Source organism: Falco naumanni, chromosome 3 (assembly GCF_017639655.2).
Source record: "Falco naumanni isolate bFalNau1 chromosome 3, bFalNau1.pat, whole genome shotgun sequence".
In the NCBI taxonomy this organism is placed as follows: domain Eukaryota; kingdom Metazoa; phylum Chordata; class Aves; order Falconiformes; family Falconidae; genus Falco; species Falco naumanni.
This window is the reverse complement of record NC_054056.1, coordinates 16,143,768-16,167,627: the sequence shown is the minus strand read 5'-3', so window position 1 is coordinate 16,167,627 and position 23,860 is coordinate 16,143,768. Positions and strand designations below refer to the sequence as shown.

Here is a 23,860-nt window from a genome sequence, read left to right as displayed (position 1 = left end):
CCCTCCACCCTGCCTGCATTTGTGTTCTGCTGCCTGTCGGCGCTTCGCAGGATGCACCAAGATCCTGGCTCTGCCCAGCCAGGGTTGGGTTTTCCCCCCTCTGTTTGCCAGCGTTGTGGTTTTAGGAGGGCTGGGCACCTGAAGCTGGCAGGCCTGTTTTGTCCAGAGCCACAGAACCAAGCGGACACATACACTTGCGCCCTTTTATTTCACTTTACCACACGAGCGGGAGAGTATGAAGGCAATTATTTTTTTCAGACTAACAAAGTTTTCCTAAGGCAGGCTTTTGATACACTGTGCCCGGGCTGTGTGTTCCTGCCTTTGCTCATGGCACGAGGCAAGAGGAGCTGGTTGACAACCAGGGCATGGCTTCTGTGGCTCTGCGTGCTTGCTTGGTGGCGGGCTCTACGGTGCGAGCTCTTTCTGGGTGGTGCTCTCGGCCCTGCTTTTCTGCTGGCCCTTGCAGTAGTCTTTGCTCTTCGGGGAGGGGTCTCCAGGGGTGCTACTGGGCACGCAGCCCTCCCCAGGGCTGGCCAGAGCCCCCTCCTTGCTGCCAGGTAATACATCCCTGGGGAAGGGAAGGCACCGTGGCAGGGAAAGGGCATGGGGGGAGTTTGTCACCCAGATGCTTGAAGTCACCTACCTTGGCGCTGCTTCGCTGTCGTCGCAGATCTTGAGCAGCATCTGTGTCTGTTCCTCCTTGGGCTCCCGGGGCTCCTGCAGCCTGCAGCAGGACGGGCATGAGCTGTGGCCGCAGCGCTCCCAGCCCCAAAAGTCCCCCTGTGCCCCTCACCTAGGCTCCAGCCGCTCCTTCACCTTGGCAATGGAGCGGACGTATGGCGCGATCTGCTTGGTGATGGTGGTCAGGCAGCTGTTCTCCTGCCGCAGCTGCAGCAGGTCGTGGAGCTGGGCTGGGGGGCGAGAGGAGTGGGCCTTGGCTGTGGCTGTGCCGCCGGAGTGGACACAGGGGTTTTGGGGCTGGGGGAACAGCGTTGGCAATACCTTCGTAGATCTCCTGCTCATTTGCCACCCGCTGGTACGTCTCCTCCCAGATCTGAAAGGGGGAGAGGGAGCCGGGCAGTGTGCCGTGGTACAGCACGGAGGGACCCTGCTCTACCAGGACGTGCCAGCTGTACCTCCTCAAAGACGCTGCGCATCATCTCCACAGCAGAGTAGTGAGCCGCAATCTGCACATCCATCTGCAAGGACTTCTGCAGGATCTCACTCATGATCTCCGTCTTGATGAGTGAGTGGTGCTTGGTGAGGTCACGGTGCAGTTCCTGCACCTGGTCCTTCAGGCCCTGAATCTCCGTCTGCAGCATCTGCGGGGGCCGGGGGCCGTGCCACGTGAGCAGCACCCTCTCCTCCCATCGCAACCCATCCAGCCTCTCCCGACCTGCGCTTCCTTACCCGGTAGGTGTTCTCATAGTTGCGGCAGTGCTCGGCAAAGGGGGTCTCGCGCCCCTCGGCCAGCAGGACCTTGGTGCTGATGTACCGGTGCATCGTTGGTTTGCGCACCATGGAGCCAGCAGACATTTTATCGCCAGCAGCGGGGCAGCCGGGCACCATGAGGGTCTTGGAGCATTGGCCACCAGGGAGCCTGCACGGAGAGGGCAACAGCCGTATGCTGCAGGCAAGCAACAGTGGGGGCAAGGTGCCAGGGACCACGCCGCCGGCTTGGCCCCACTGCCCCTCGCCCCCAGTGTGCCTGGGGACACACTGACCCCGTGCGTCCCTTCCCTTGCCTGAGCCCACGGGATCAGCCGGAGGTGCTTTACGCTGCCCTGAAAGTCAGCTTTCTGTGGGTTGCTCTCCCAGTGCCCACAGCTTCGGGACCAGCAAGAGCAGGGAGACGGCAGGAGCCGTGCTCAGCACACTCCTGCTTCTAAAGGGAAGGATGCAGCCCACTCCCTCGCCACCCGTATCTCCTGGCCCCTCAGTGGGCACTGCTGCCCCTGCATCTCCTCCCATCCCGCAGCCTCCCTGCAGAGCCCACCGCCCCAGCTCTGCTGCCCTACCACCATCGATCCTACCGTGCAGTGCCGTGCTCCCTCTGCCCGCGCCAGGGCCGGCAGCCCCCAGGAGCTCAGCCGCCCTGTGGCACCAAGCCTGGCTGGGGATGAGGAGCGGTCCCCATGGGGCGGCAGCGCCTGTTTGTCCTCTCCGGATGGGAGTGCCTGGCAGGGCCGGTGCTGCCGTGACATCAATGGGCCTAAATATATCCCGGGTGAGGAACGGCCGGGCACTTCCCTGAAATTCTGATAAAAATAGTGGTGGGCAAAGAGGCTGCGGCGCCGCGGATGTGTGGGTGAGCAGGAGCTGGACCTGGCCCAGTGCCCATGGCAGTAGGGGCAGAGCTCTCTAGGGATGGCAGCAGGGGGCCGGGCTGGGGAGCAGGGTGCAGGCTCATGGGGGCACCCAGCTGGCAGCGCTGCAGCCCACCCACTCTGCTTCTCAGAAGTGTCACTTGAAGCCCCTGGGCCTGTCGTTTGTCAGCACAGCTGTGCTCCATGCTGTCCCCGCACCACTGCCGAGGTGACAGGCTCAAGGGCAGCAGCGCGGGCAAGCTTGGCACGGTGGGATTCCGAGGGGGATGTGTGGCAGGGAATGCAGTGGCATGCGTGGCAGGATGCACCCGAGCAGCGGGTGCGATCCTAGCACCTCACATGTTTGTGCCAGCGATGCCAGGACCGATGCCGCCGGCGCTGCTGACCACGGAGCGGCGTGGGCTGAGCATCAGCAGGGGCTCCAGGCAGCGGGCAAACTCTGCCCGGTACTCGCTGTTGATCTAGGGGGGTGAATGCAGCTGGGGCCAGGCAGAGCCAGCACGGCTCCACCTTGCTAGAGCTGCTCTACCCGGTGCTGCGGGCAGGGGCTTGGCCCCAGGCAGGCAGCAGGGCTCTACCTTGCTGGTCTGGGCCGGCCGCAGGCGGTGTGGCAGCTTGACGATCCTCTGCAGCCTCTCCATCAGTTGCTGAAAGGCAGCAGCGAGTTGCGGTGAGGGGTGCCCGGCACCCTGCCCGTGAGCCCAGCTCTGCCGCAGGGTGCACCAGCTGCCCCACAGCGGGATGCTCTAGCCACCCCACAGCGCTGGCACCACTCACGTAGCCCAGGTCCAGAAACTCTGCTTTGTTGGCGGAGCTCAGGAATGCCGAGCAGGTCACCAGGTGGACCTGTGTGTGGGGTGGCGTCACTGCTGGCACCCCTGGGGGCTGTGGCAGCCCAGCCCCTGCCTGGCTCCTGGGGCTGGGGCATCCCTGCCTGGCCAGGGACCTACCTGCAGGGTGGGCAGCAAGGAGGCAAGGTGGGCGAGCTGCTCCTTGAATGCCTTCTCCTTCTCCTCATGCTGGCTGCAGCAGAGCAGGGCATGGCACAGCCTTTGTGGGGCACCAGGGAGCCCTCCGGCCCCAGGACAACCCAGCATGCCCTGGGACGGGGGGGGACCCCTGGGAGATGGCCAGCCCAGAGCCCCTCACCTCTGCACGGCTTTCAGAAGCGCCTTCTTCCTCTCGGAGAGCTGCTCCTGCAAACGGCATGGCCACCCTGTGTCCCATGGCCACCCCGGTCCCCTCCCACTGGCCTGGCTCGGCCGTGCCCATGCCTCAGGCACCCATGGGTGCAGGGCACAATGTGCAGGCAGTTGCTCCACACCTGCATGCGGCCAAAGAGGGAGTTGATGGCCGCCTCCTCCTCGCTGGCACTGTTGCGCACCTCCTCGATCATGGCCTTGAGGAGGACGATGGCTTCGCGGGTGGAGGTCTGCAGCTCCTTCACAGCCTGTCCAGGGGAGGCGAGGCGGCTGTGGCGCTGTGGGCAGCACTGCGTCCCCATACCCCTCCCCAAGATCTGCCATCCCTGCCCACCATCACTGCCTGGTCCAGCCGTTGGCAGCCCTGCATGTACGCTGTCTCAATGTCGATGCAGTGTGCCCGGCTCTCCCTGTGGGCACAGGTGTCAGGGCACAGGATAGGGTGGGGCACAGGGCAGGCGTGGGGCTGCGGCTGCTCACCCCTGCATGTCCCTGAAGCAGTTGATGCAGAGCATGGACTTCTTCTCAGTGGAGAACATGATGTAGGGCTCCTCATGCAGCGCTGCAAGGGATGGAGGTGTCAGCAGCCTGGCACAGCGTGCGGCGCCATGGCATGATGCAGCACGGCACTCACGGCACTTCTTGTGGATGTCTTTGGTGCGCTTGGAGAGGGAGACTATCTCGTGGCGGGCAAACATCTTGGCACGGTGGGTCTCCTCGCGGCACGGGGCACAGAGGGGCTGCCCACAGGTGTTGCAGAAGTACATGGTGTCCAGCTCCTGCGTGGGGGGCAAGGGGGTGGTTGGTGGCAGGCATGGTAGTGGTGAATGGTCCCCTGCCCACCCTGCTGCCCTCACCGCCTTGGCGCAGCGCCTGTCGCAGTTGGCACACTGCACATCTTCCTCACTGTCAGCCGAGCTGTCCACCAGGAACTGCAGGAGCCGGTCCACGGGGGGCAATCCCGTGCCCCCCCTCACCACCGAGGGGTGCCTGCAGGGGTGGGATGGGGATGGGGATGAGGACAGGGATGGGGCGGTGATGCGATGGGGATGAAGACGGGGCTGAGGACAGGGATGGGATGGTGATGAGATGGGGATGGGGATGAGGACACCTGCCCAAGGCGCAGGTGGGGGCAGCTTTGGGAACACTGGGAGCAGTGCCGTATCAGGCTGCTGGCTGCGTGGTGCGTGCCCTTGTCCCGGTGTCTCCCCGGCAGGGTCTGTCCCTTACCCGCAGAGTGGGCAGTGCAGGCGGCCGTCGCTGGCGCGGCCCCGCAGGCAGCTGGCGCAGAAGTTGTGGTAGCAGTCGAGCAGGCAGGGGTGCTGGTAGGGCTCGTGACAGAGCAGGCAGACCAGTGGGTGACAGTTGGCCTTCTCCAGCTCCGAGCAGCTCCCCAGTGGGGAGAAAATGCCACCAGCCATCTGCGGGGCAGAAAGTGGCTCCCCCCATACCCCACTTCACTCCCTTTCCCCAGGGGAGCCCCTGTGCGGCACTGCGGCCACCATGGAAAGGACAAATCCTGGCCCCTGGGGCCTGTGAGCTGCTGCCTATTTTTAGGTTATGAGCTGTGTGGCACGAGACTGCCTCGAATGCACCCTTTCCCCTGGCACCACAGGTGGGGGGGCAGCAGGGCTGGGTGGGATGGCCCCCACAGTGGGGGTGCCCCCCAGGCTGGGTTTCCCCAGAACAGGAGCATCCCCTGGGATGGGGTGTGCACTGCAAAGGAGCATCCCCTGGCATGGGGTGTCCCCTGCAAAGGAGCGTCCCCTGGGGTGGGGTGTCCCTCGGGATGGGGTGTCCCCTCCAAAAAAGCGTCCCCCAGCATGTGGTGTCTCCCAGGATGGGGTGTCCCCTGCAAAGGAACATCCCTTGCAGCGGAATGTCCCCAGGGGTGGGAGATCCCGCAAGTGATTCCCCAAGAGGGAGCATCCCCTGCAGCGGGGAGTCCCCGTCCCCATCATGGGGCACCGTGGCTGGGCGAAGGCGTTACCTCTCCCCGTCTGCAAGCCGGGGGATCGGCCGTGCGGTGCTGGGTCAGGCTGTGCTGCTGCTCCCCACGCGCCGGCTGGAATGAGAGCGATGCCGAGGCGGCAGGGCCTGGCCGCCCCCGTGACGTGGGGCCCCTGGCACTGCTGGGCCACGCTACGGCCCAAAAATAGCCCTGCGTGCGCCTGGGCGGCCGGCGGCGAGTCTGGGGTGGCATGGGACTGCATGGCCGTGTGGTACGCCCAGGCTGTGGGGACACTGGCACCCAGCGGTGAGGGTGCAGCCTGGGATGCAAGGAGGGCACCCCGCAGGCAGTGACTGGGGTGCAGTGACATGTGCACCCCATGGGCAATGAGGTATCCTGGGTGCAGGGGGGCACCCTGGGTGTAGGGAGCACGCTGCAGGCAGTGAGGCACCCCTGGGTGCAGAAAACACCCTGGGTGCAGGGGGCCCCCCACGGGAGCGGGAGCACACCATGGGCGGCAAGGCACCCCCGGGTGCAGGGGGGCACTCCAGGCAGTCAGCAGGGGGCAGCCCACGGGCAGGGAGGCACCCTGTGCGCTGGGGGCACCCTGCAGGTGGCGAGGCACCCTTGGGTGCAGGGGGCACCCCATGAGCAGCGAGTAGCCCATGGGCGTGAGGGCACCCCTGGGTGCAGGGACACGCCACGCCGCAGGCACCGAGGTGCCCCGGGGAGGCCGCAGCCCCCCGGGCCCCGCCGCCGCCTTCTCCGGCCCCGCCAGCAGGCCTCCCCCCGCCCGCCGCCGCGCGCCCGCCCCGCCCAGCCAGGCAGCACTATGCGCTCGCGGGGCAGTCGGAGGCGTGCGCGGGCGGGGCCGGAAGCCATCGACTCCCTCAGCGATCGGCTGGGGGAGCCTGCGCAGGGCGCGCGGCCCGCGGCGGCCCGGCGGCAGCGTGGGCGCAGGCGGAGCGGCGGGCGGCGCCTGCGCAGTGGCCGCCCGAGGGTGCTTGCGCGCGTGCGCGCGGCGCGGCGCTCCCTTTTTGCCCCTTCGCTGGAGCCGCCATGGCGCCCGTGGTGAGTCTCCGGCGGCGGCCGGGGCGGGCCGCCTTCCCTCCACCCCCTCCCGGGGGCTGCCGGGCCGCCGCCCTCCCCGGTCCCGTCTGTCCCGGCCTGTTCGCCCCCGGCGCGGCGCCCCCCGGCCCTGGCCTGAGCGTGGGGCTGGGCCTGGGCCTCCTCCGGGCCCAGCGCGCCGAGCGCCCGGCGTGCGGCTGGGAGCCCCGCCCGCTCCCCGCAGCCCCCGGCCCGCATCCTGCCCCGGGGGCCTGCCCGGCGCTCTCCCACCGGCCCGCAGCTCGGCCCGGTCCCCTTGTCTCCGGCCTGGAGCTCGGTCTGGCCCCCGCTCGTCCCCCGCGGGGCCCGTGTTCTGGAATGGATCTCTCACGGCTCTCTTCCCCTCCTCCCTGCAGAAGAAACCTGCAGCGAAAGGTGGCAAAAAAAAGAAGCAGGTGTTGAAGTTTACCCTGGACTGCACCCACCCCGTGGAGGACGGCATCATGGACGCCGCCAACTTTGTGAGTGCGGGGCCTCTCCGCTGCCCCGGGGGCAGATGTGATGGCCCTGCCGTGCCCCCATCCCTCGCCCCATCCCCTGGCCCTTCTTCTAGTGGGGGCTGCCAGCTCCGTTCCCAACAGCATATTGGGGAGCATGGCCTCAGCAGGCCCCTGCTGTCTGTTTCAGCCCCTCACTGTGGTGCAGCGTAAAAGCCTGTGTCCCTGGGAAACGCCCAGCAGACAAAGGCAGGCTGGGTGGTGCTGGAAGTGACAAGGTGTTTATTGTTTTTAAACGCTTTGCAGTTAAAGCACAAGTGTTTTCCCGACCTGTCGAACAGTACTAGTGCTGTTCATCCCTTGTGGGGTGAATTTTCCAGTTCGGTGTTGGGAGCGGTGAGGGCTGGGAGCGCTGAGTTTCAGCACTGTCTGATGAACGTGTTTTCATTCAAACTGCTGGAGCACGTGTTTGAAGTGCAGGGCTGTGGCTGAGGTGTCCTCAGAGGATCCCAGCCCAGCTGTCGCTTCACTGGCTGTCCCCTTGGAAGGTGGGAAACGGTGCCCCTGCCTTGCAAATCTGGTGTGTTCAGACCTGAGAGCCCCACTCGGGTGCAGGTCTGAATGGGCCAGCTGGGTTAGCTGTGGAAAGCATGGGCAGGCTCAGAGCCTCGTGCCTGCAGGAAGGTGGCTTTTCTCCACTGCCTCTGGAGATAATGGCATTTCTGTCTCTTCCCCAGCTCTTAACAAAAAGCCAAAGTGTCAGGCACAGGCGAGCTTGGGAGGCCATGTCTGGTGGGAGCTGGCAGCCCTGGCTAAGCGGTGGTGTTCCTTTTTTGCAGGAACAGTTCCTGCAGGAAAGGATCAAGGTGAATGGCAAAGCGGGAAACCTGGGAGGGGGTGTGGTGACCATCGAGAGGAGCAAGAGCAAGATCACAGTCACATCAGAGGTCCCGTTCTCAAAGAGGTGAGGCGGCAGGGCAGCGCTGTGTCTCAGTGGTGCTGGTCACAGCTGTGAGGCTGTTTCCGGTGCCGGGAGCTGTGGTCAGTTGCTGCCAGCAGCATTTGGCCCTTGATGGGGGATTGCCAGCATTCATACAGGATCCTGGCTGGCAGGAGGGCCCTGTAAGTGATGTCTCGGTACAAGAATTATGCCAAGGGTCTCGGTTACATGTTGCGTGATGCTTGGTGTGATGGCTGCCATTTTGGAATGATTTTTGGGAGAGATATGTGGGTGATGCTTTGCTGGGAAGGCTGGTGGGGTGGGGGGCAGGGGAGGATGCGCAGCCGAAAGGGTGCCAAGTCTGGAGTTTGGGGGTTGCTCTGCAGCCATGCTCTTCTGCTCTCGTCAGAGCGGGCTCCTGCCCTCTGCTTCCTCCTTGTGGCTGCCTGTCCTTTGTCTGGCTTCAATAAACGTGGGTTTAGCCGTGGCAGAGACAGCACGGTGAAGCAGCTGGAGATCTACAATGGTGGGAAAACTCTGTGATGCTGGGGCGGTGCTCCGCTCTGTGAGCACAGCGCGGTTGCTCCGTGTTGGTGCCGCACCTGGCATGTCCTAGCAGCTGCTGTGGGAGCTGGCAGCGGTTAGCTACTACCGAGCAGGGATCTGCTGTGGTGTGGAGATATGGCACAGTGGTCATGGGGTTGGAGGGTGAGGGGAGGGAAACTATTTCACAGGCTCCGTGTCATGGTGTCACCGATGTGATTGACCCGGCAGCATCTTTTTCCAGCCAAAGCTTTGCCGGGTTGTGCCCAATGGGATGCATTGCTGCTGGTGGTGGCAACCCACGGGAACGGGTATTCGCGTTGGCCCAAACTGCAGTGGCGGGGCAGAGCGCACCCCGAAACGCCCGTAAGTGCCGCTGGCAGAGCAGGGGGGGCAGGGGGCAGCTTTCAGCCACTCTTCTCCCCGCAGGTACCTGAAGTACCTGACCAAGAAGTACCTAAAGAAGAACAACCTGCGCGACTGGCTGCGCGTGGTGGCCAACAGCAAGGAGAGCTACGAGCTGCGCTACTTCCAGATCAACCAGGACGAGGAGGAGGAGGAGGAGGATGATTGAGCCGGCCTGCCGCCCGGCAGCCATTTTGTACAGTTTCGCTTACCTGGAATAAACGGCGGGGATGGTTGCAGAGAGCCCGCGCTCGGCTGGCGCCCGCGGGCCCCGGGGCCGTTTTTTGGGGGGGATTCGGGGCTTTTCGGGGAGGGGGGGGGGAGGGGGAGGGCGGGGCGCGGTGACGTCCCGGGGGGCGTGGCGTGGCGGCCGCCATCTTGGCGCGGAGCGGCCGCGCCCGCCGCTCGGCCCCGCCGCTGGGGCCGCTCCCGGCATGCGGGGGCCGCCGGGCGGCCGGGAGCTGCTGGAGGACGCGGAGAACGAGGAGGACGTCTCGGGTAGGCGGCGGGAGGGCGGGCGGGGGCCCCCCCTGAGGGGTGCGGGGTGACCGGGCTCCCCGGCCCGGCCCCGGGGAGCCCCCGTTACCCCCGCGAATGGGTGGTGGGCACTTGGCGGCGGCCCCGGGGGCGCCCGGTGAGGGCCCGGCCCGCGGGCCCGCCTCAGGGCGGCGCTGGCGCCGGGAGGCAGCGGGCTGCGCCCGCAACTCCCTGTCGGGGGGCACCCTGGGGTCTAACTCGGGGGTGGGGGCCGTGCGCGGGCGAGCCCCCTCCCCTCTCGGGGGACGCTGGGGGCCGGGATGAGGCCCCCCGCAGCAGCGAGCGGGCCGGGGTCACTCCTGGCGCTACCGGTGAGGTGCGGGCCCCTGCCCGGCCAGGGCTGCCACCGGCGTGGGGTGGGTGTCGTGTCCCGGCGGCTCCGGGGTGCTGCTGCTGGGTGAGCTCAGAAACGCAAAATAAACATCCTGGCGTTGTCCTTATGGGGATGGACAGGGCAGCAGCGGGATCGCTGCGGGCTGGGTTTGGGGAGAAAACAGGGATGGGAAGGTGGTGGTGGGTGTGGGAAGGGTCCCTGAGCTGGTGGGTGCAGCCCAGCCGCGTGCCAGCGGTGCTCCCCCAGCACAGAGCTACAGCAAACCAACCTCGGGTGAGCCCTGGCACCCATCGTCCGCACAAAGCCTTCCCTTCGTCCGCCTTCCCTTGCGTCTCTCGGTGGGCTTTCCTTGCAGATCCCAAAGGGAGAAGCCTGCTGCTCCCCAGTTACCTGTGGAGCCAGATCAGGGAGAGCAAGCAGCGTGTGGGGGCTTCCCCATGTCCCCATCTCCCAGGGGCAAAACACAGGGTGGCAAAACCTGGGGTGTTGACGTGCGGTGGCAGCGGGGAGCCGGGTGCCAGGAGTGCTGGGGCAGGGGTCTGCCAAGGATCCCTCGAGGCGCAGCAGTGGATCAGCTGCCCGTGTGGGTGTCTCCAGGAGAGGCTGTAGAGCTCCATCTCTCGTGGCCTGATGCTGCTGCTGGGGTGTGCTCCTCTGCTCAGATGAACGTGAGCGTGGTGCCCCGTGTGCCCGTGCCATCTGCCCGCGTGAGCTGTGCCTTTTGTCCCCAGAAGATGATGATGGGGTGCTGGAAGGACTGGATGAGTTTTTTGCGGAAGAACAAGTTGCTGTGCAGAAAAAAAAGAAATCCAAGAAGCTGAAAGACAGCAAGGCTGCCAAAATCAAACGGAGGAAGAAGGAGGTAACGCTGCATGCTCTCATACTGGGCTGGGGGGCTCCTCAGCCATGGCACAGAGGCAGGCTGCTCATGGTGCCCACGGTTGCTGTCAAACACCTCTCCGCTGTTGGTAGATGGAAAGGGGGAGCGTTGTCTGCACATTCCCTCATCAAGCAGGTGCTCTCCTGGCCTTGGGAGGTGACCCAGAGCCAGGGCATGAGTGGTTCTTGTCCAGCTCAGATTGTCTGGGCTGGAAGTCTGCCCTCCAAGCAGTCTCTGGAGAGCAGCTGTGGGGAGAAGTGGCCACCGTGCCTTCTGGCAGCTCTCTGGCTGCCCGCCCCCTCGGGAGGGGCTCGGCTTCTTCCAATGTTGATGCATGCAATGGTATGTTAAAGCCCTCCTGCCTGTGTTGCAGTGCAGCACCTCCTTGCTGCTGTCTCTGGGGACAGGCAGGAAATCTTTCTGGCATGTCCTGTACCGATGTGGTGGCTGGGGCTCGTGTTTCTGAGGAGGGAGGTGTGAACAGGGGGCATGACTGGGGCAGGACTTGGAGTTTTCTGTGGACATTGGTGTCAGCCATACTTGTCCAGGGTGTTTTGCAAGTAAGTTGGTGTAGGGGTTTCTAGGATTTGGCCTTCTGTAGGAAAACAAAGATGAGGCATTGTATGCTCAAGGACCAGGCCTTACTGAGGCTGTGCTGGGGGTCCTCTGTCTGGCTGGGAAGGCTGGCTGGCTCTGCGTGTTGCTCTGCCAGGGCACTTGGCTCAGACATGGTGTGGCGCAGGAGCAGAGCTCGCTGCCACATTGTGCCATGCGGGCTCTGCCACTCGCTCTCTCATCCCTGGGCAGTGCTGGGTGTGAGGACAGGAGCAGCCATCTTGTGTGCTGGCCCTCTTGCTGAGTAGGTGCCAATAGGCTTCTGGAAAGAAAGGGTGAACAGCAGAGAGGTTCCTCCGCCCCCTTCCTTCCCCAGTGATGCTGTGGCTGGGGAGAAGTCACTCACCTAGGACAACTAGATGCATCCCCACCCCTTCCCTTGCCAAAGCAGGGCTGAACGATGCTGAGCTCCTCTGGTCATCCCCTCCTCCAGCTGCTCCCTGTGGGATCTAAGAACAGATTGGCTGGATGAGGTGGTGTGTTGTTTTCAGTGCTTTTGCTGCTGATGGGAGCATGATGAGCTGCTGCTTTAAAGAAAGCCAATTCCATCCTGCCAGCCTTTTGCAGAAGTCGTGGCCCCAAGGAGGGCTTTTTTTCCTTCAGGGGCATAGTGGTGTTGTCTGCGGATACCACGCAAAGCTGGCTCAGGCCCTGCCTCTTCCATCACTGGGTGCATTTTTTGCCTGTGCTGTTTTTCTGGGGAGATGCAAAATAAAATAAAACCTCGTGGTGCTTTGATCTCTGTTAATTTTCTGTCAATGTAGCAATGTGTACAGTTTGTGCCGAGTCTGACTGTTCCCTTACTGGAGGTGGGGAGAAAATAGCAGGCTGAGTATTGAGTGCGCTACTTTTTGTCATTAATGCCTTGTGTGGGCAGTGTTAACCAACCTCAGCTCCGCGTGTGGGAGACTGTTCCCTTGTCCAGCTAAGCCAGTGTGAAGCTGGTGCAATAGCTGTCAGTAGACACTGAGCAGCACCCAGTCTGCCTTTAGGATGAGAAGATAAAAGATGGGGGGACCTTGAATGTGGGTTCCTTTTCCTAAACCCCTCCTTAAGAATTTTGTGGGGTGCATGGATTTCCCCCTGCTATTGGTCAGTGGGAGTGAGGTGGAAGCCTGCAATGTGGGGCCCAGTGCCTGTGCTACAACTGACAGGTGCCCTGTAGTCCCCTGTGGTTTTGCCGTTGGAGTGTGGGGCAGGAGCACTGCCGTGCTGCACTTGCGCCTGCACCAGCTGCAGTGGAACTCGTCGTGTTTGCGGTGGCGCTGGCGGGAGCCCTGGTGCAGGAATGGATGCTGCAAACCCCTGGAAAAATCTGCATGAAATAACCAGACTGCGGTTAGAACCTCAGTGTATGGAGATGAAGGCCCTCGTCAGCGAAGGGAGCAGAGAGGGGGGATTTCGACCTGTACTGCGGCAGTTACCATGACAACCAATTATTCCATGCCAAATGACAACTGTTTATAACCCTGCTGAAGGAAAGGCTCGGTTTGTTCCGAACCGAGAAGGACCATGAGTCCGTAATGGCGGCTGGGTGAAAGTGTGTCTCGGCAGCTGGTGCTTTTGGGCGTTAAGATAAAGTCTGGTTGCCGGGGCAGGGGGTCCCGGGCAGGGGGGCCGGGCGCGGAGGGGCCGGTAGCGGCGGCGGCAGCTGGGCCGGGCTGGGGCTGGCGGGGCCGGGCGCTGTCCGTGGTGCTGAGCCCGGGGCCGGGCGCTGTCCATGGTGCTGCGATCCAGCGCCGCCCGTGGGGCGGAGGCCGGGCGCTGTCCTTGGTGCTGAGGTCGAGCGCCGCCCACGGTGCTGGGCCCGAGGCCGAGCGCTGCCGGTGCCACAGCCTCCCGCTGCGCCCTGGAGCTGCTCCGCACGCCGGCGGGCGGGCTGTGCCGTCCGTGGCCGGAGCGCTCCGGGTGCGGCAGAGGGAGGCCCCAACGCACATGTCCTCTCGCAGGCTCCCTTGGGACCCGAGTGCTCCACCCAGCAGGCGGCGGCATTCCTTAGCGTGGTAATGTGGTCGCTGTCGGTGTTGTGCAGCGCGTTGTGGTCTCTCTTCCAGATAGAAACCTCAATTCCACCTGACCAGTCTCCACTCTAGCTCTCCCCGGCTTGGTGTGGCCATCTGAGCCTAGTTCCCGCTGGCTGTGGGGGAGCAGGATGCATCCACCAACTATCTAGCAGTTGGCTCAGGTTGCTGCCGAAGCTGTGTGTGACCAAGGCTCTGCTGGAGATGGGAAGTGTCATGTAGCTGCTTGTCTCAGAAAGTGAGGGAACGCAGCCAGGCTCACCTGACTTACTCTGCACTCATGCACCCTTCAAGACTGTCTGTGCACCCACCAGGACTGCTTTGTTCATGTGTCAGCTGAAATCCTCCTGCAGTCACACATTTTGACTGCAGCACATAGTGCCCAGCTGGGCAGAAAAAGAAAACAGCGACAAAGCAAAACCCTAGCACGATACCTGTCTGAGCTAAAATGCTGCACATGACTGAAGAGATCTGCTCTTCCTTTTGTTTAGTTTCTTAGCTGTTTACACTGTGGTAGAAGAATGCAACCTTATCCATCTAAAACTAAAATAAACACAGGACAGAACGTTGTATATTACCCGTGCTATATCAGTCAAAAATGTTGCCAGGGTGTTGTGTGTCTGACAGTTTGGGATTTTTTAGCAGAGCAGTTAGCCGCCTCTCAGAGGCATTGCTCTTTGCTTTACTACGCAGCTGTTTTTAATGTGCACGTTCACTTACTTGCCTTTCTGTCTCCTGGTTTTCTGTTTGTGCTACTGCTCACTGCAGTGGTCCCTGGCTGCTGTGCTGTTGCAGCATCTGGGTGCTTTCAGAGGAGCACATTACAATATGGAGGCCAAGCAGGTGTCCATCTGCATGGCTGTGGCTCATTTCTCTTGCCTCTCTTGGTGAGTAAGTCTTGAGGCAAAAGCATAAACATTCCATTCTGTATACCTTGGTCTAGACAAGCTTTTCCAAAACAGTTTCCTCTTTATTGTGTAACCTTCTCCTCTTGTTTCTGGCACTTCCCTCAGGCGTGGGTTGCCTTGTGTGAGCGGATATGTTCATAGTGCTGCTGGAATGGAGGGAGGGAATGGCTCTGTTTACAGATGGGGACTTGGGGCAGAAGGTTGGCCAGGGATCACAGAACTGCCCTGACAAAACAGTTCCAAATAACCCAAGGATTTCTTTCTGTCTGCTCTGCTGTGGTCAGGAGCTTCTTGCTGTTCCTGAATCTGCTTTGCATGGTGTTTTTCCTCAGCCCCACAGCTTAACGGCAGGGTTATTTGAGGGAGGGTTGACTATGGCTGGTAACAACAGTGGCTTTGTGCTGGCTGGGAGGGTTTGTTGGAAGAGAGTGGGGGGAGGGGGAGGCCCTGCTCTTTCTCCACTGTCACTTTCTGTTTTAGGGCAGCAATGATGAAATGTCAGACAATGAAGAGGAGATTGAGGAGAAATCTGAGAGTGAAGGGAGTGACTATTCACCCAACAAAAAGAAGAAGAAAAAACTGAAGGACAAGAAGGAGAAAAAGCCAAAACGGAAGAAGAAGGATGAAGAGGAGGATGACAATGAGGATGGAGTTCTAAAGGTACCGAAGATTCCTTTATCCTGAGCTGGTGCTAGAGCATGAGACCTCAGGGTGTGGCCAGATACTTGTGAGTTACCTTGTTCAGAGGAGCTTGCCCTGGGTTTGCAGGTGAGATTGCAGGTGAATGACTGGGAGAGGAAAGGTTGTATTTTTCTGTTGTTGTCTTGCATGCAGAGAGAAATTGAGTTTTGTTTAGATATGACACCTGCTGAGGCTTTGTGTTGTATTCCATGGTATGGGGAGCATTTGGATGGTGCCACGTTAATTTGCTTCTTGGAAGCCTGTGAAGCATTAATTTGTTAAGCCATGTGCGTGCTCTGTTTTTTAAATCACAGAAACAGATCCCTGTGCATTGCTGACTAGGGAGAGCATTTGATATGGAGCATGTGACGGACCCAGCCATGTGCTGCTCATCTGCAGAGCTGCAGTCATTTACGTTAATGATCTCTCTGTAAATCTACAGGAGCCCAAGAGCTCAGCCCAGCTGATGGAAGAATGGGGCCTTGATGACGTAGATTATGTTTTCTCAGAAGAAGATTATCATACTCTGACTAATTACAAGGCTTTCAGCCAGTTCCTCAGGTAGGATACTGTTGGTCTGGACGGGGCCTTGTGTGGTGGTTGAGGTTTGGGTGTTGCTCAGTCAAGCAGGTGAAGTTGTGAAGTCAGTTCTGCACTGTGAGCTCCTTGTTGCCTCTCCCCACTTGAGTTGGTCCTTGAGATGCCATTTTAGTGCGGGATTGACTGGAAGACAGCTGAAGTGTTTGTCTCTCCCTCTCCCCAAAACTTCATTTTGTGCATGCGCTTATTTGAAACGTTTTGTGCAAAAAATGGTAATTCATTTTTGCTCATACTATGAAACATCCAAAACACAACAGGCATTTCAGAAGCGGGTCTCTGAGGAAGTTTAGGTGTGCCCCCTTTTGTATATGTACTAGTTTCAGAAACCTCTAGTTGCTGCTGCCTTTCCAAGGGAGCTGCTCCCAGAGGACCAGAGCAGCCTGCTGCTGTGTGTGGCGGGCACCGCTGGTGTATTTCTTGGGCTGAAGTACCAGCGCACAATACGCAGGAGTGGATGCACAGCAAAGTGTTTCTGTTATCACCTGGTTCTCCCTCTGCCCTTCCCTGCAGGCCTCTGATTGCCAAGAAGAACCCCAAGATCCCCATGTCCAAGATGATGACTGTGCTCGGTGCCAAGTGGCGGGAGTTCAGTGCCAACAACCCATTCAAGGGCAGCTCGGCAGCAGCAGCAGCAGCGGCCATTGCTGCAGCTGTGGAGACCGTCACCGTCACCCCACCGCTTGCTGCCAGCCCCCAGCAGGCTGCCTTGCCCACTGTCATCAGGAAGGCCAAGACCAAGGAGGGCAAGGGTAGGTGCCAACTGCGGTGGGCTGAGCGGAGGGGCTGTGCTCATTGGTGGCAAGCTGTGTGCCTGCTGGGCCTGCAGAGCTAGCCAGCCACGTCTTCAGGCTGGTGGAGGTGGGAAAGCATCTCCAGGCAGGAGACACACTTCAGCAAACCAGGGAGGTGAAGGTAGGGCCAGAGGTGCATCTGCAACTTCCTTTTTCCCTTGCAGAAGTCCTAGAGGGGTTGTGGTTTGTGAGCCGTGCCAGATCACCCTGGCAGCCCCTGGACATTCTGGACTTTTGGCAGTTTGTGGCAATTCATGCATAACTTCATTCTTATGTTTTAAATAAGTGATTGGGACATGTATTTCTGTGCCGTCTTCTCTCCTGGGGGATTCTGCACGGTTGTAAAGCTCTCCAGAAACAGCAGTATGCTCAGAGTCCAGTGTCCAAGCTGAAGGGGATTTGTAGGTTAGCAAGACTAGGGTGGAGGTGTGTTGGCAGGGCAGGTATGGTCTGGCCAGATGAACACACACTGTTCGGCAGTCAAGCCAGGCGTTTTGTCTCTGAGACATCAAGGAATTCTGTGATGGAAAGGCAGTGGCAGCAAGGCTGTGGCTCTTTTTCATAATAAAGGATATATCGTCCTGGCAGCTGGGTGGAAGTTGACTGTCTTCAAAGCCCACTTGCAAAGAGTGAGCTAACTGTATAGATTTGCAGTAGTTCCTGTGAAAATAGCCTGGTTTGTATTGAAGGGGGTCTCCTGCTGCAAACGTTTTCCTGTTTCTGACAGCAGGTTGCTGCTGCTTTCCCCATGCTTGCAAGGGGCTGTGGGAGTCGCTGCAGAAGCTGGGCAGTAGTGGGAAAGGGAGGGGTCTCCTTTTGTTTGCACTGTGTTCCTCCTCGGTAAGGTTGCTGTTCCACTTGTGCAGTTGTCAGTTCCTGATGCCTTGGGAGGTTTTAAGCAAGCAGCTCGGAGCTGGCAGCTGACCAAGAGTACAGCCTGCAACAGCCCTCCCTCCTGGCAGGCTCAGCGCAGCAACGTTCCTGCCTCTCCATGGCTGCTTCTTCTCCCTGCCTTGCAGACCCCTGAGTCCCTGGCTGGTGTTTGTAGCCGTGTGCTCTGGGGGGCTCTGGTCCCTCTCCTGGATCCCAGGGCATATGCCTTCCTCCCCCAGTTCTTGGCTAGCAGTGGGTCTGGGTGTGCAGCCTGTTGCTCCCAAGGCCATGCTCTGTGGCTGGGGCTAGCCGCTGCCCTGCTCCCCGTGGTCCCCAGTGCTCTCTCATCTTCCCTGTAAATCCTGGGGTGGGGATGAGGGGTGATTTGGGAGTCGAGTTTGTTTGCAGAATGCCAAACAAATCTCCTGTTTCTCTAGGTCCAGGTGTGCGGAAGAAAATCAAGGGCTCCAAAGATGGGAAGAAAAAGGGGAAGGGGAAGAAGATGGCAGGCTTGAAATTCCGGTTTGGAGGAATCCCCAGCAAAAGGAAAAAGGGCTCCTCTGTAAGTCTGCGCCACTTTCTCTGCATTGGCCTTGGTTGTGGGGGGCTGTGGCAGGGACGTGCTGGGATGAGCCCTCCCCCTAGGAGCCTCCCTCTTGCAGGGGTGTCGCAGCCTTGTTTGTGCCCCTCTGCGAGGCAGCAGTGTCTGACCAGCACGTTCATTTGTCCCTTTGATAGAGAGCTGTGTCCAGGCTCAGAGTTGTAAAGGCATCGTGCCTGGGTGCAATTTCTGTTAAAATCATGTAACTGCATTTGCTTTCAGTGATGAGGTTTGTAATGCCATGAGTTCAGATTTCATTTGCAAGGGAATTCTTTGGGGCTTGCGCTCCAGCTGAACTGTACGTCAAAAAGAATTACCAAATGCTTTAATTGCATTAGTGTAGCCTGCCTTCAGGCATCTGTGATCCTGCAATGTAGCCCAGGGGTACTGGAGCTTCCCATTAAGAGCATGGCAACAGGGCTCTACCACGGTTTCAGTGCTCTGCTCTTGTCAGCACATGAATATCAGGTGCATTTTAAAAAATAGCAGAGCACTGCAAATAATAAATCTCTCAAATAGCTACTGAATAGGGGTGGAACTCTTGTAGGTCTTGATAATATTATTGATCAAAATCCTGTTAGTTCAGCCTTATTGGAGCTCGCTGACTCTCCAGCTCTAGTTCGCATGACACAACCTGTTTGTAAATACCTTTGTGCATCAGAGGCTGAAGCGAGAGGAAGAATGTGATACAGATTCTTGATGCTGTATTTTTGCAATCGCACATCACAAAAAATTAATCCCATCTCTGGGTGCACTCTAGATCTGTACATTCGCCTTTGTGAGAGTTACAAAGAGCTTGGGCTTGCTCCTGCAGCTAGAGCGCTAAGCACCTGACTCATAGCAAATCCCCGATTTGCATGCTCGCATAAGTCTTTGGAATAAGAATTCAGACGTTGCTATGTTTTGATGTCATTGCATGCTGGGCTTGTTTAACTCCTTTCGTGTTTTAAGGAAGGTCAAGTGTGATTGCCTGTGTGCACACCCACAAACAGGCTGACACAAGCTGAAACAGGTGTTGAGAGAGAGAGGGAGCAAAGTTTTGCCAAGCAGTGGAGAAGGGAGGCCCTGACTGCACAGGAGTGGGAGTAGGGTGTTGTCCCCCAGCACGTCTGCCTTGCAGGTGCCTGCACTCGGGATAACATTGTCACAGCAGCAGGTTCTTGCAGCTGGCTGCTGCCTGCAAGGTGCTGAGCCTTTCCCAACGTGCCTGGCTGGCTGCGCCATGTGGTATCTCTGCACCCCCTGCTAGCGGAGGTGGCAGGCTGCAGGGGAAACCCAGAGCCCAACTCTTGTCAGGGAGCCTGAGCAGGGACTTGACACATTTATGTGTTTTAAAGGTGCTCTGAGATTTGCTCGTTGATTGCACGTTGATGGTGCCGTGAAGTGGGTGAGCTATCCCTGTGCTGGGTTGAGCACTGCAAGGTAATTGCCTTCAGGCTCTAGCCATAGTCCAGCTCTGCCCTTATTGATTGCCTGGCTGGGACATCGATCTGATAGAGGAGATTTCCCTGCTTCCTAACACCTCGTGACACACTCTTCTGAACCCTGTCTGGTGGTGCCAGGAGTGCGCTCGTGCTGCCACCCTCCCTGCTGCTCTGTCTGGCCTGTTCGGTGGGAGGCAGGGTGCCCCGAGGAGCACAGCCGATGATCCCACACGGGTTTATGTGGCTTTCTGGGGGCTTGTTCTGCTGCAGAGCGGCGATCTCTGGGAGCAGCCGCTGGGATGCCAGTGCTTGGACTGTGCGTGCTTTGGTTCTATCTTCTGCAGAGCGAAGAGGAGGAACGGGAGGAATCCGACTTCGACAGTGCCAGCATCAACAGCTCCTCAGTGCGCTCCGAGTGCTCGGCTGGCCTGGGGAAGAGAGGGAAGAGGAGGAGAAAGAAAAAGAGGAGTAGGCCATCCTTTGTACTCTGTTCCTGTTCTGTTTGGATTTCCCTCTTCAGCTGGTGCTTTCCTGGCCTTTGCAGCTCCAGGCCATGTCTGGCGCTCGCTCGGTGGGAGAGGACGTGCTTGTGCTTGTCTGTGTTTGTGGAGTGCGAGATGCTTTCTTGGCGTCCGGGCCCTGCTGCTGGTGGGCTCCTGCCTGCCAGAAGGCAGCAAGCAGATCCTGCCACGGGGTGCCAGCTCACTCCCACAGCGCCTGTGGTGGCGGAGCAGCCTGGCAGCAGGGCTTTTCTGTCCTGGGGTTCATCTGCCCCCAAGCCAGCTCTGTGGCACTGCTCTGGGAGAGTCGTGGTGCTGGTGTGCTGCCCTGCCGTGGTGCTGTGGCTCCCGAAGCCCACCCACCCTGCCTCGCTGCTTGTGCACAGCCCCAGCCACCCAGTGTGGCCAAGCCCCCTGCCTGCAATTTGGGCACTGGGGTGTGTCACGGGCAGCGTGGGCAGTTGGCACCCTCCCTGCACGTGTGGTCCTGCCAGGATTTGTCCTCTAGCAGCAAAGTTCCAGAATTTGTGGGGCTTCCAGGGAAGTGATTTTCTGAGGAGCAGCCCCTGGAGAGACGGGGCTTGTGGCAAGCTCCTGGTGGAGCAGAGCAGGCTGTGGGCGAGAAAGTGTTAAGACGAGGGATTTTTTGTCTGTGTGAGATGTGCAGCCAGGCAGCAGCAGGAGGTAGGTCTGTGGTAGCAATGTAGGAAGACGGAGTCATGCAAATAGCAGTGGGAAGCATCTGTCAGGGGCTCCCAGCAGCTGCGTGGCCGTGTTTGTGTGTCTGTTCCTTCATCCCGTCCCTTGTGGAGGGCTGTGGGTGGATTCTGCACGATGGCATCTCCATCCCTGTGCTGCTGTTAAGAGCAGCCCCCCTGTGCCGCGCTGGCTCAGCACCGGCAGGGACTGCCAGGGCTCGGTGCTGCCCTGCCAGGCTTCCCATGCCATCTCCGCCTCCTGTGCTGCTGCAGGACGCGCACTGCCTTTCCACCTTGTGTCCTCATTCGGGATGAGATGCTTCAGATCCAGGTGCATCCTTTGGCTTCTTAGCTTTGCTGATGGGTTTTTGCTTCTGACAAATGGAAGGGCGGCTTCTGGGTTGGGGGACGGTTAGGGCGTGATGTTGGCCAGCCCCCCCCCATCAGTCAACAAGGCAGGGCCGGCCGGCTGGCTCCATGTTTTGCCTGTGAGGGGCATTGCTTCTTGTCCCGGCTTGCTGCTGTATGAGGGTACTGGTGGCGGAGCTGGGCAGCCCCTGCCGTGTGCTGGAGGAGCGGAAGGTCATAGGTCTGTGCCAGGAGTTTGTGGCAGAGCTGGGAATCGAGATGAGCTGTTTCGATGCTTACAAGACTTTGTCCCTCCCTTCCTCTTCCCGTTCGCGCTGAGCTGAGAGAGCTCCTGCCTCTGTGCCAGTGAGCACCCAGGAAGAGCAGAGTAGTCCCAGGAGAGGAGTCCTCCTCCTCGGCCGTGTCACCCTTGCATGGTGCGTTTGCAGTTGGTGGCGCTGGTACCTGGGGAGGTTTCTCTGACTGGCCTCCCTTGCAACCTCTCCAGGTTCTGGCATTCTCCATTGAGAGCCTGAAGGAACCAAAGGATGATACAGTGTGGAGAGAGAAAGAGAGACAGAGGTGAGATGATGCTGTGTGCAAAGATGAACTGTGGTGCTGAGGGACAGAGAGGTAGGGGGACGTAACAGGAGGGGTCTGAGGCGAAACGCTTTCCTTATTTCCTTAACCATATCGTAGAGGAGCAAGTGTCCTGTTCCCTCCCGGGAGAGCAGGCAGCTCTGCCGTCCCTCTGACTGTGTGCCTGTCCCTTGCTTGCAGTCGAAGAAGGGGACGGCTACGAGACGGACCACCAGGACTACTGTGAGGTGTGCCAGCAGGGAGGAGAGATCATCCTGTGTGATACCTGCCCGCGTGCCTACCACCTTGTCTGCCTGGACCCCGAGCTGGAGAAGGCCCCTGAGGGCAAGTGGAGCTGCCCCCACTGTGTGAGTGGGGTCGGGGCCCCGTGGGTGCAAGCGGATGGGTGGGTGGGCAGTGGAAACCCCCGGTGTTACACTGGCTGTGCTTTCCCAGGAGAAGGAGGGCATCCAGTGGGAGCCAAAGGAGGAGGAGGAGGAGGAGGAAGAAGGTGGTGAGGAGGAGGAGGATGACCACATGGAGTTCTGCCGTGTCTGTAAGGACGGAGGGGAGCTGCTGTGCTGCGACACCTGCCCGTCCTCCTACCACCTGCACTGCCTGAACCCACCGCTGCCAGAAATACCAAACGGTGAATGGCTCTGCCCTCGCTGTACAGTGAGTGTTACCAGCATTCCTCGCCCCGTCCCTGCTCCTGCTCCCGCACCCGCCCAGCCTGGCAGTGGGTCTCCTGGCCACCGCTGCCCCTCTCACCCTCTCCCCGTGTCCTGCTGCCGGGCTGTGTCCTGCCCTGTGCCACAGACCCCCTCCCTTGGGGAGCATTGCCCGCCGGTTGCGTGCACCCAGGGGACCCAGACAGCTCTGCCACCTGCGCTGTCCCCCGTGGGGGCTGCCGGCTGGTGTCTTCTGGCCAGTTTTTAGATGGGCTGGCAAGCCCCATTCGATGCATGGCCTGTTTAGAGGTGGTGGCAAGACCATCTCCATGGGGATGCACCAGTGTTGTGGACACTTCTTGGTGACCACAACCCCTGCCCACCCTCCGTGTCTCCTTTCTGCCCACCCCGTTAGAAACAGCAATGGAGCAGCTGGGCCCAGGACCTGGGCAGCACCTTGCGTGTGCCAAGGGGCGCTGGCCCTGTTTGCAGGGTGAGATAGACACAGCCAGGGCCTGGATGATTCAGGTCACACCTGGCTCCCCATGGCCAGGGGTGAATCCGTCGCCGCTCTCTGCCCCAGGGCTTTCACTCTGGCACCGGTTTTTGGCACAGGCTGTGCCAGTATGCTCCCCAGAGCCCTGGCTGTGCTTTCCCCGCTGTGCTTGGGACGGCTGCCATCTGCTTGGCATTGTGAGACCCCTTCTGCCCTCCAGGTCTACCCTGCTCCCCGAGGCCCCTGTGACAGGGGCTCACCTTAAACTCTGTGCTCTTGCTTGTTTGCTTTTTTATCCCCAGTGCCCTCCCTTGAAGGGCAAAGTCCAACGCATCCTGCACTGGGCCTGGAAGGAGCCACCGGCTGCCCCACTCCCGCCTGTGCTGCCCACCTCTGATGCGGAGCTGGCTCTCCCCCCGCCAAAGGTGCTGGAGGGGATCCCAGAGCGCGAGTTCTTCGTGAAGTGGGCAGGCCTCTCCTACTGGCACTGCTCCTGGGTCAAGGAGCTGCAGGTGAGCCTGTGTGTCATCATTGTCACTGTGTCCCTGCCTGGCCTGGCCTGCTGCCCCACCGCCCGCGGGTTGAGCGTGACTCCCTCCTGCCGCAGCTGGAGCTCTACCACACTGTGATGTACCGCAACTACCAACGGAAGAACGACATGGATGAGCCGCCGGCCTTCGACTACGGCTCTGGGGACGAGGACAGCCAGAGGGAGAAGCGGAAGAACAAAGACCCACAGTACGCCAAGATGGAGGAGCGGTTCTACCGCTACGGCATCAAGCCTGAGTGGATGATGATCCACCGCATCCTGAACCACAGGTGAGGAGCTGCATGCGGTCCAGGAACGGGCCACGGAAGGGTGTGTGCCAGGGTGCCTGAGCCCCTGCTAGCACTGATGCGGAGCGATGCTCTTGCGCGCCAGGGAGGAAAATGGCAAGGGTGAGCCCTGCTGCGCTCCCCGGGGCTCCGCAGGTGGAGCTTGGAGCAGCGCGTCTGGCCTCTCTGCGGGTTTTCCCTTTGTGCGCGGTTCTCGCCTTGCCGATTTGCATGGGTAGCTGAGCCTCTGCGCTGGCCTGCTGCGGGATTTCTGTGCTTGGTTGAGTTCCCCACCCCAGGGCTGGGAAGTTTGTGCCATCCTTCTGCAAAGCCAAAATCTTGGGCTGATGGAATTGGCAGCTGCTGGCTTGTTTGGAGGTCTCTGTCACCTTGAGGGTTTGTTCCCAAGGCAAAGCCAAGGCCAGAAGTGAATTGACACCTTCCTTATTTTCCTTTCTGCTGTGTTGCATGTTAAAAATAGAGACAGTAAGTTTTCCCCCAGGTGGGTACGCGGAGTTGTTCCACTCTTCCCAGACATACTGTTTCAGTCCCTGTTACAACCTAATCATTCCATA

General features: G+C 60.1%; 3 protein-coding genes across 11 annotated transcripts in view; 2 read left to right on the top strand and 1 right to left on the bottom strand.

Moving 5' to 3' along the window:
• Nucleotides 1-6,275, bottom strand: RNF207 (ring finger protein 207). The gene is made up of 18 exons (XM_040587990.1): nt 5,520-6,275; nt 4,760-4,950; nt 4,387-4,519; nt 4,164-4,308; nt 4,010-4,091; nt 3,864-3,939; nt 3,652-3,777; nt 3,477-3,523; nt 3,278-3,350; nt 3,105-3,173; nt 2,906-2,974; nt 2,667-2,788; nt 1,411-1,600; nt 1,137-1,322; nt 1,003-1,054; nt 794-911; nt 644-724; nt 1-568 (listed from the first exon to the last, which is right to left on the bottom strand). The coding sequence occupies exons 1-18, from the start codon at nt 5,859-5,861 to the stop codon at nt 406-408; spliced, it is 2,265 nt and encodes a 754-aa protein (XP_040443924.1). The 5' UTR covers nt 5,862-6,275; the 3' UTR covers nt 1-405.
• A 154-nt stretch (nt 6,276-6,429) lies between these two features.
• Nucleotides 6,430-9,155, top strand: RPL22 (ribosomal protein L22). The gene is made up of 4 exons (XM_040588532.1): nt 6,430-6,551; nt 6,944-7,048; nt 7,864-7,988; nt 8,937-9,155. The coding sequence occupies exons 1-4, from the start codon at nt 6,540-6,542 to the stop codon at nt 9,079-9,081; spliced, it is 387 nt and encodes a 128-aa protein (XP_040444466.1). The 5' UTR covers nt 6,430-6,539; the 3' UTR covers nt 9,082-9,155.
• Nucleotides 9,156-9,278: 123 nt separating this feature from the next.
• The window catches only part of CHD5 (chromodomain helicase DNA binding protein 5), a 31,528-nt gene continuing 16,946 nt past the window's right edge, over nt 9,279-23,860 (top strand). For 6 of the 9 annotated variants that reach the window (XM_040587689.1, XM_040587696.1, XM_040587692.1 and 3 more), the window contains exons 1-11: nt 9,281-9,410; nt 10,515-10,645; nt 14,688-14,867; nt 15,331-15,449; nt 15,999-16,237; nt 17,590-17,714; nt 19,522-19,645; nt 21,504-21,670; nt 21,759-21,977; nt 22,772-22,981; nt 23,077-23,288. In XM_040587689.1, coding sequence (XP_040443623.1) covers nt 9,347-9,410; nt 10,515-10,645; nt 14,688-14,867; nt 15,331-15,449; nt 15,999-16,237; nt 17,590-17,714; nt 19,522-19,645; nt 21,504-21,670; nt 21,759-21,977; nt 22,772-22,981; nt 23,077-23,288 — 1,790 coding nt within the window. In that variant the 5' untranslated portion in view covers nt 9,281-9,346. Of the gene's footprint in view, nt 9,411-10,514; nt 10,646-14,687; nt 14,868-15,330; nt 15,450-15,998; nt 16,238-17,589; nt 17,715-19,521; nt 19,646-21,231; nt 21,306-21,503; nt 21,671-21,758; nt 21,978-22,771; nt 22,982-23,076; nt 23,289-23,860 lie in introns of those variants that run through there. The other 3 variants (XM_040587688.1, XM_040587694.1, XM_040587695.1) reach the window with 3 other exon arrangements.